This window comes from Ostrea edulis, chromosome 3 (assembly GCF_947568905.1).
Source record: "Ostrea edulis chromosome 3, xbOstEdul1.1, whole genome shotgun sequence".
Lineage (NCBI taxonomy): Eukaryota > Metazoa > Mollusca > Bivalvia > Ostreida > Ostreidae > Ostrea > Ostrea edulis.
In genome coordinates this window covers 94532369-94543419 of record NC_079166.1, presented here as the reverse complement: position 1 = coordinate 94543419, position 11051 = coordinate 94532369, and the positions used below count along the sequence as shown (strand labels likewise).

The 11051-nt window shown below is 34.8% G+C and overlaps 1 protein-coding gene across 3 annotated transcripts in view; it reads right to left on the bottom strand.

The window, feature by feature from the left end:
- Positions 1 to 8366: 8366 nt before the first annotated feature.
- Positions 8367 to 11051, bottom strand: part of LOC125673244 (baculoviral IAP repeat-containing protein 2-like) — a 16089-nt gene continuing 13404 nt past the window's right edge. For all 3 annotated transcript variants that reach the window (XM_048909721.2, XM_056159553.1, XM_056159556.1), the window contains one exon: positions 8367 to 8843. In XM_048909721.2, coding sequence (XP_048765678.2) covers positions 8647 to 8843 — 197 coding nt within the window. In that variant the 3' untranslated portion in view covers positions 8367 to 8646. The remainder of the gene's footprint in view (positions 8844 to 11051) is intronic.

The following is an 11051-nucleotide window of genomic DNA, read 5'->3' as shown; positions in this document are numbered from 1 at the left end:
CGTCAGTAACACCAGTTATGATTGACAAAATAAGCTGTGTTGGCGGTCAGATCGCACAGCGACAGGTGGGATAATAGTGTTAAGATTCGATCAGTAAGGTTAAATCATATGATGACTAAGCTGGTTTGGAGCCCCTACCGGGTGACCCCTCTCATTATATAGCGCTAGCATGACAACACGTGTCACACTCTACAATGCTGTTATCGGTGCAACGTTCACCGCGACGTCAGAAAACACCGACTACCATTAGAGCCGAAATGAGTGGACTTCAAGTCTTAATACAAAACTACAATTCTCAGTTATTTTGAGTTGATGTCTCGTCAATGAGGTTTAAATGTTATTTTCTACTACTACGCAACATGTATGGGTGAAATAAGATTGTAAATTACAGTATATTAGTTGTTTTTGAATTATATGTCACCGGTGTCTCACTTTTCTGTAGTTCTAACATTGTTGCTTGAGTTTAGGTATTTTATTGGTCAAACTCGTGTAAATGAGTTTATGATTTTGCCATCCAAGTTCGATATATCATGAAGGTAACACATAATGATCACATGTTTAATGATTTTATTCTTAAAGCTGACATGAATTCATATAGTAGAATCCTATGTGTCCACCATATTCCTCTGCATATCCGCCATATTAGTTGTATGTTCTATTGATATATTATCAGGTTCCGTATGGCATATAAGGGGACGAGATTTGTTACGCTTCACTTCACATCAGTGTCTTCGATTTACATGTCCGGGTAGCTTCGACAGGTAACACGTACATCTCCGATTCTAATTTATAGGACATGGAGAAGAAATGGAATCACGTTTTCGAACAACACACAGTGCTCAAAATTACAATAAACATATCGTACAGTAGTAAATCATTCTAAAGGGTTTGGATATATAAATTTAGAATGGCTTTTCTTGACGTGAATGTACGTACATTTGCAGAAAATATGTCAAAATTATACAAAAACGCCGAGAAATAGCTCATCTATTATCTATTGATGAAATGGAATAAGCAAAGGGTATTAAATATATACCATTCACACTTACTTCAAGCAAAATGCAAATACATAAATACTACTGTACTTGTGCATATGACATGTACATGTATGCTTGCCATGAAAACGCATCGAATGTGAACTATTTACCTGGGTCTAGTCGTAATATATGTAAAGGACCGCAGATATACATGTATACTTGTCGAAAATATTCTGAGTAGTAATAAAACTCCCTTAATTAGCATAATTCATGAAACAAAACGATAAACTCCATTTGTATTCCAACAGTAAACACCATTGTCCATTGTACAGATTGCAACACACTTAGCCCATGCCGATCAGCTATCTTCAATCAGGGGAAGCATCAGAGTATAATATTTACACTGTATTGTAGATGAATCCTTATACCGTATAAATTACACGTTAGAGCAATGCATATTTGTAAATTAGGAAATCATTTAGGTACATAAATTATGGGATGGGAGAGAGAGAGAGGGGGGGAGGGGGTTCAAACGATGACCTTTTAATAATTACGCTCTTATTAAGAGAAATGATATTGTTAGTTCAATAGATGAGAACAGTAACTCAATATTGCTCTCATTATTTGATAGTACATAATTATTTGATTCATTTAAAGCACGCAATAATTAAATAAAAATATTTAAAATTAAACATATCATTAAATAATGTTATTTTCAATTTCATCATTTTATGCTAATTTGGCGCTCAATATATCTTGTATATCTATGCCATTTTACGTTTTTACATTCTGCATTGAACTCGATGCAAATTGTTCCTCTGTAAAATGTATTCATTGAGTTTATCATGAAAGGTGAAGATAACGAACAGTGGTCAGTTTCATAACTCCTCAAATTATGTGTCGTTATCAGGCATATATAATCAAGGGGAGGGGACAAGAGGGTCTGTCCCCCACCTTTATCAAATAAAAGAAATATTGGGTGACAACCCCACACCCTGCTATGACTGAAAAGATGCTTCTAATTGTTCGGGAACGAATCTTCCATACAAAATTATTAATAGGGGAACACATAAATTCGAGATCCTTTGAAATCTAATGAAATGTATATATGCACTTTTCGTTCAACACGGATTGAACTTATGTAAATGTTGTATCAGACACGTATACAGGGGGTTGAGGTGGGCAGGGAGGCTGGTCTGCTCTCCCCACGTTTTTAATAATTTACTTGTTTCCGTTATTCTACATTTAACAAAGTCAGTATTCTATACATGCACAGTTCAAACTATTATTTTTTTTTAAAATTTGTAATGAATTCAATTATTAGCATCAACTCCTGTAAGTTTCTTATACATTGTCAATCACAGATTTTTAAATAGCTGACAATGTTTAGTGCTTCTAAGCTTATATTTATATCAATTTTCTTTCCTTCTGTGAAATGATATATTGTAAATCAAAGTAGGACGCGCTGTCTGTCTGTCTGTCTCTCTCTCTCTCTCTCTCTCTCTCTCTCTCTCTCTCCCAAAGAGACAGTAAAACTATATTTTCATTTATATATATTTCCTTTTATATGTGTCTTTCTGTAATCAACTGTTTATTATGGATTGCAAATTTAATACCCGTATTTTCACACAGATGTATATTTCCGACATTATTCCCTTATTTATATATCCAAATTTGTATATGATCATCATTAAAGTTTTGATTGTGCACGTAATATATCCAACCAGATGTTCATTGTATATGTACGTCCATGATTATATTCCCGATTTCTATAAACTTCAAAACTCCTGACCAGACAAGCATAAAATACAGGAGAAATGTTCGACTCTGACATCTCCTCTAATTGAAGGCACCCTGTTTGGCATGGATGAAGTGTGTTGCAGTCTGTATAATGTACTTTGCAAGAATTTATATAAATGATAGATCTTATGTTTTTTGCTTATTCCATTCTATCAGTATGTAATTGGCAAATGATTTCTCCGCATTTATTTCATAAGAAACTGCAAATACTTACATGCACTTACAAGTATGCAAGAAAAGCATTGTATTTTTTTTTTTTTTTTTTTTTTTTTTTTTTGCATTTCTGTCTAAATTATCTAAACTTTCAGAATGTTTCAATGGTATGCAATAAATATTTTGTAATTTTGAGCAAAGCATGGTCTTTTAAGATGTGATTTTATTTATTTCTCATTCCCTTTATATTACTATCGGAGATGTGCACTGGTCGAGTCCACCTAGAAAACCACTCAGGTGTGAAAATCACATTTGGGGTATATACGGGTAGAGTACATTAGGCTACCTGAGAGGAATATGACGGATAAGATGAGAAATGTGTACGTATTTCTTAATTCATGTCAGCTGTAGAAACATTTTAATAATGTATTTGCATAGCGATTGCTTTTCTGTATTTTGTAATCAACGGCGCTGTTTACAAATATCCTTAATTGTTTCCGTTGTCGCAACTGAGAGGTAAAATTCAATATGAGCAATATTTAGAATTGAATTATTTCCACCCGCAACTTTCGTAACCAATATAAGAAAACGGATATATCTGTTTAAAGGATTTTTTTCGCCATGATTTTCAAAGTATTAAAATCAGAAGGAGTAACATTAATTAAGCTCGCCTCTGTTTATATACCGCTCCATTAATCCCAATAATTGATACAAACATGTATTTTATCTGCACATATGCAAAGCTTCTGCTTCACAAATCGTCACTAGTGACATGGTATATCATGACTCATATGTATCAACTGCTGCAGCAGCAACGTGTGTGTGAATATATTGTATTGAAAGCCAAGAATTATACAGAATGGATAGTCAATGATTCGACATCGATGGCATCCCGTTAGCATTTCAGATTTAGCCATACGTGTTTGAACCTTCCGTTGTCCCAAATCTAAGGGGGGGGGGGGAGATTTGTCAACAAACACTAATATTATCGCGACACAGGGCTGCATAATATTCGATGAGTTAGCGATATTTCGTTTCTGGATATAAACAAAGATATCAGATGTCACACGATATCTAGTGACGTATTCGATATCAATCTCACACTGGATATATTACATATTGGGAAAAAAGGAGTTTAGTATAAAATGTGTAATATGTCTGTGGTAAAGCATGAAGCTCAGGGTTCCATGCGAGACGGAAGCTATAGAGTTAGCTGTTACGGTATGTTGAATTTCAGTCCTATACAATATAGTTTTTAATTAACGAAAGTCTTATTTTCAATTTTCAATTCTTCAAAATAAATATGATGAAGTATTAAAGGGGAGGAAAACAATGTATACTACACTCCCCGTCCAGCTCACTGTCAACATGAATTCAAATTATTCGTGACAACCAGCTTACAGGAATTGTCAAACCCTGAGTATGCCCATCAGAGGGGTTCCATTCCTGATCGCAACAGATCCGAGTCGTTAAAACAGGTAGTGACCGTTGCATTACCAAACGCTCAGAATCATGTGTGAATGGCACAGGTCCTCGGAGATGACCTTAAAAAGGACGCCCGGTGTCACAATAGATGTGACAAGTTAAAGATCCCTCAATATCTAATGACCGTAACTATCTTGATCGCGGTACGTTTGCGAGATCCTTATTGTTATGAATGTTGCTCAAATGAAGACAAACTTGTGATCTATCATAGTGAGGGTGTGCATTGATTTCCTTCTACAAGTGTTATATTTGAATTAAACAAGACATGCATATGTAAAGTGTGTTTGTATGTATATGATGTATTGCTTATTCTTTTAAAGCTTTTTATATTATACATGTACAACGCCATTGAATACTTTGTGTAAAATTAGGTGTTAAATCAAATAAAAACAGTTTCAGTATCAGTTTCAGACATTGACATCATTATTTGAAACCTCATAGTAATTATACATTGTATATTTTTTTTAATTCTACTCATTTCAATGATTCTTAAATGTAGGGATATCTCGAAAACAGATGCTGGACAATCATAGATGTAAGATTTGAAACACATTCCACCTCTGGGTAAAAAAAAAACTAAAATGGATAGAAAATATATTCCTTCCACTGTACAAGTAAGCCGAATTATTATCCTTCAGAATAATATAGTCAGTTTCATTAGTCGAGGGCTGGTCACTGGAAGGTAGACAATTCGTGATATCTCCCTCACGTGCAGGATGAGAGTTGTGCTGTCTCCTTCTAGAAGATAACTTTTAGTGGCACAAGCAAGAAGCTTCTATCAACAATAGTTGAAAATATACAGAATCGTTCATTATTTGCTTCAAAGTCAACATTATCTGTCACAAATACCAACTGAGAAGAAAACGATTTACATTCTAATTTTGCATTCACTTCATGTTTACGTTTCTGAATACGTTTAAAATACGTAATGTTTTGCGTCATTCTATTGTGATGTCACAGAAAGTTCCCCAGTTTACTTTCCAAGGTCGGTGGTCTCTTCCCATGTACATTGTATATGGGTTCTCTCTTCCACCAATAAAAACTGGGCGCCACCAAATAACTAAAAATTTGTTGAGTGTGGCGGAAAAGATCAATTAACATATGTATCAATCATTTAATCTTTCGTTTATCTTTCTCAAACCTCAATGTTTTGCTTTCATTAACATATGCACACACACACACATACACACACACACACACACACACACATATATATATATATATATATATATATATATATATATATATATATTGAACTGTATATTTTCCTGCTTTTTTTATTGAAATATATTTTGGAGCTGTATATTTTCCTGCTTTTTTTATTGAATTGTATATATATATATATATATATATATATATATATATATATATGCATATGTTAATGAAAGCAAAATATTGAGGTTTGAGAAAGTTAAAAAGTTAAATTTCGTTGTTCGTGTTGTTGGTCATTTTAGTGTTTTGTATAATTTTTTGTATTTGACCTTGTATCCATGTTGTGGATCCGACACTCTGAGGTATCGTGTGTTGTTGGAACTTTAGTGCTTATATATATATATATATATATATATATATATATATATATATATATAGTAATAAATGTAGGACACTGAGTGTAAAACAGAATAATGTATGTAGTTGAGGATAACATTTCTTTTCACCCCTTGAAAACTATTCAAAAAAATATCAGGATTTTCTCGAGAGAAAGTTATTACTGATTTCTTGACGTTTAAAATAAAAAAGAAACATTGTGCAAGTAAATAATTCTTTTAACCTTCACATTCGTCAGGATAATAAAACCATTAAGAACTGTTTAGCAGAGAGACATCATAAATTATCAGGCCCAAGTAGGGTTATCACAGATTGTTTATCTGCTAAACAGTCTAAAATTGTATATTGTCAACCAGATTTTAGCACATGTTAATAGGTTACTGTTATACGGTGAGGATGTATATTACTTGTTTTAATTTTGAAGTACACTTATGCAAAGTGAAGATAACGAACAGTGATCAATCTCATAACTCCTACAAGCAATACAAAATAGATAGTTGTGCAAACACGGACCCCTGGACACACCAGAGGTGGGATCAGGTGCCTAGGAGGAGTAAGCATCCCCTGTTGACCAGTCACACCCGCCGTGAGCCCCATATTCTGATCAGGTAAACGGAGCTATCCGCAGTCAAATCAGTGTGCCAAGAACGGCTTAATAATCGGTATGAAACACGTCAGACAGCATTTGACCCAATGCGAGGTTGTATTGACGAACTAGATCGTTATAACGACCATAGAATTTGCGAAATGCTGACTTCAATCGAGACTGTTGAAATCCCTGTACCATCAACTTGTTTGTCAGTAGCTTACCTCGATTTAAAAACTGACTATATCCACAATAAGCTCTTGCAAATCGAATCAGTTGAGATATATAAACACCATATACAGGTGATAATGGAATATTGCTACATAAATGTGGGAAGCTGACGATGGAGAAGCTGAAATCATCCCGTTTGTCATACAGTTGAGTTGTCAGTTTGCCGTTAATGTCTACTTTCAATAAAATATCTAAGTATGAAGCAGAAGTGGACGACGCTGTGGTGTCCTTTATTTCGAGCTCACAGGGATATATCAAATCGACATATGAATGAAAGCTATCATTGTTAATAGACAAAACGTCATCGATATATCTAAAAGTCGAATTGAAGGTCACATCGAGAGATTTTTTCTTCTCACGTAGAAGTTTTTGAATAAATTCTGCTTCATATGAATATAAAAACAGGTCAGCTAACAAAGGAGAACAATTCGTGCCCATGGGAATTCCAACAGACTGTTGGAAGACCTGATCACCAAAGACCACGAAGATATTGTCAATGAGGAACTCTAGCATATTTTTTATTTCAACTTCAGAGTACTTGTGCGTGGAATCAGAGTGGTGTTTAACAAAGTAAGTTTTTGAATGACTGATCAATAGATATGAATATTTCCGTTTTCCGTTTTTGTTGAAGAAGCAACTGTCTATGATGTCAAAAAGTCTAGTCTTTAATTTATCGTGAGGAATGGTCGTGTATAGTGTTGAAAAATCATAGGTTTTAATGCTATTGATTTGGGGGAAATTCTGTGATTTCAAGTTTACTAAAAGTTCTTTAGAATTTTTTAGAATCCACATTTGATTAACACCACTTCTGGCATATGTAGTCGCACAGTAAGTTTGAAGTTTCTCCTTCACAGCTGTTAACATTTTCGTGACCAGCAAAGATAGGGGCTTGGTAGAGCACTTACTAGATGCAGCAGTGTATCTTCGTTTGTAAGGGTTTTTATGTAGTTTAGGAACCCAGTATAGGTACGGTAACTCATATTCATTCGACCCATTGACTGGAATATTAAATGTGTCTAAAACTGAAGCATGGTTTTGAAGAATTTCGTCTTTTGAAAGGGAAGTTGGATTATAAGTATGATTACCAAAAGTGGAATTAATGCCAAGTTCGTTTAAAATACAGTTGTAATAATGAGCCTTACAAACAAAGACAATGTTGTTACTAGCTTTGTCAGCTGGAACCAAAACAAATTCCTCATGTAACCTATCTAATTCTTTTATCACTTCTGGTTTACTAAACACAGAAGGATAGATGGTACGTAGTTTTGTTTTCATGTGTCTAATGCGGGATTTTAATATCCCTCTTATGCTTTTAACCCATTCTGACAGTGTATCAAGTTCTTCTTTTTCATATTTAGCCCATCGTCTGGCATAATCTTCGACAGAACTCATAATAGAGATGAAGTTCTGTCGCCAATTTATAGACCGAGGTTCTCTGTATTTAGGACCTGTAAGAATAAGTGATTTGAGGTCCTCATTTTCAACTATATCAACATCCCCAGTAATGACATGTCCAGCTGGACTGTAGTTGAAGTTCTCCGAATAATAAGGTCCCATATCTGAATATCCGAAAATATGTGGGAATATTTCGTGATATAAATGATTTTAATATAGTCACACTAGAACAAAAATTTATTTTACACATTGGAATTTTCAAATCTTAACAAATAAGATGCTTATCCAGTCTGCAACTGAATCTAAGTTTCTCTGGAGTAAGAACATTGAAATATCAATACAAGTTGTGTCAAGTCAGATTCATTGTGATAGACAACAAAGAGTCAGATTGATTCTGCTAGACAACAAAGAGCAACGAGTCCTACACAAAATAAAGCGACATCCTCGTTCCTCGTGAAATCTTCCTAGTTTTTATTCCAGATTGGCCTTAACTCTTCTTTTCACCGTAGATTCGCAGACTGGACATGTCCGCATTGCTGGGCAACAGTCTGAGCAACAAGCCAGATGACCGCACGGCATGAATACGTACGATACTTGACTCTCAATGCAGACTTTGCACACAGTCAGATCTTTTAGTTTTCTGTGCTCATCTCTCATTTGCTCGATCTCTAGATAAACAGAAAGTACATACATCTACAATAGAATAACTAAACAGAAAGTACATATATCTACAACACAATTACTTACAATATGAGATCATTGCTGAAAGATAGTAACATTGATACATTGTAGAATACATACCTAACATGATTTTCTCACGCCCGTGTTCCACGATTTTAAAGTATTATTAATCAGTCTCTCATTTTCTAAATATAAACGATACGATTCACCTAGCTTAAAATTCTGGATTTCCCCGGTGCAGTATAAATAAACGACCGAGAAATCAATGTATCGTGTGTTCAAGGTTGACTTTTAATCATTCATAGACAAAGTTTTCATGTTTGTCTATTAGTAAAAGAGATCTACACAGATTGATGTCAAATATTGTGAATAATTTAGAAATAAGACAGTGGTACATACTGCATACTGTATGCATCTTCTGTAGACCCACATAGCAAGACAACGTCGAGTTAACGTTAATCCAACATGATGACATACTGTTGGGCAAATATCGGTATTTTTGTAAGCCGACTAACAGTCAATATTGGTAGTTGGTTGTTTAGGTATGCCTAATGTTTGCCCTCTGTTAAAATAATGGCATATATAGATGGAGAAAAGTTGAGAAAAAATGTCCAATGCTCCATAACATTATTATGTCTCTTAATTCTAGACTTATGGACCATCTTTTGGTTCCCCTCCCGCTCTAATTTAATTATGTTGCTAAGGCTGTCGACATCAAAAAAGACATTAACTTCCGAACATATGTTTGAACATTGTCGCCTCCAATGCATACCGGTATACGTTTTCTAAGATTTATATCACAAACGTATATGTAAATTAGATAACAGGAATGAGGTTTAGATATATGTACGAAATAATGTTCCCAGTCATAACTGACTGCAAATAAGATCAAGTTTAAATTAAGATATTTTCAGTTGTGAATTGAATTGAAACAGCAGAGTAAAAACCAAGCAATACAGGCAGCGAAGCATTGGGAGGGGGACTAATATTTACATCTACTTGAAGTGTCATTGAGCGGAAATATGATAAGAATGGGAACAATACGCCGGTTTCGAGATACGTCCGAGTTATTTCCCTTTGGAGAACTCTCGTACATAGTAAGGCGCGAAAGAATTTGTTTACTTTCGGGAGTGGGACAGATATTCATCACAGTGTAAGTGAATGTACTCAGTAAGTTTCTCATACGCTGTTTGATAACCTGAATTCGACTGATACACAAACTAAGTAAGTGATAAGTATTTAGGGAGTAATTAAATACATAGAATTCTTATCCTATCACGTTATTTCGCTGGTCATAAGTACCATATCCAAGATATTTCTTGCAAATATGACATTGTTTGTATGTTTCCTCTTCGGTAAAACATTTCTTTCGATAGTATTTAGTATTTCCCACATTTACATATTTAAAGAGAAGCCGCTTTTAATACATTTCATCGTCTTCCTCGTTGGCTGCATATCCACTCTGTCCCACTTAGGCATTCAAAGTTCCACTAAATGCATCTCCTATACAGAAGAGTTCGTATCTCGAAACTGGCGTATTTACACGGTAAGTTTGAAATAAAAATATCCACATCCACATCTCTTTTAAAAAGCGGCTGTAGCAGTTGAATAATCGAAAACTTTAAAATCCCACTTTATCTTACTTGCTCTGTATATTGCCTTTATCAAGCACCTGTGGGTATTCGAATTTGACGGCTCATCCTACAGTTTGATGTTTTAGCAACTCTCCTGACTTTTGTTTCAATGTAATTATAGAATTGATTGGGGTGTCTTGATTTATGTATGAAAGGTGAAGATAACGAACAGTGATCAATTTCATAACTCCTCTAAGCAATACAAAAGAGAGAGTTGGGCAAAGACGGACTCCTGGATATACCAGAGGTAGGATCAGGTGTCTAGGAGAAGTAAGCACCCCTTGTTAACTGATCACCTCGCCGTGAGCTCTATATATTGATCAGGTAAACGGAGTCATCCGTAGTCAAACTTAGTGTGCCACGAACAGCATAATATAACAATCGGTATGAAGCAAGTCACACAAAATTTGATCTAATGATAGGTTGTATTTGCAAACTAGATTGTTATAACGACCATATGATTTGTGAAGTGCTGACTTTAAACAAGACTATTGAAACCCCTGCTCCATCAACTTGTTTGTCAGTAGCGTGTCTCGATTCACATTCTGTCCCTTGAAACTT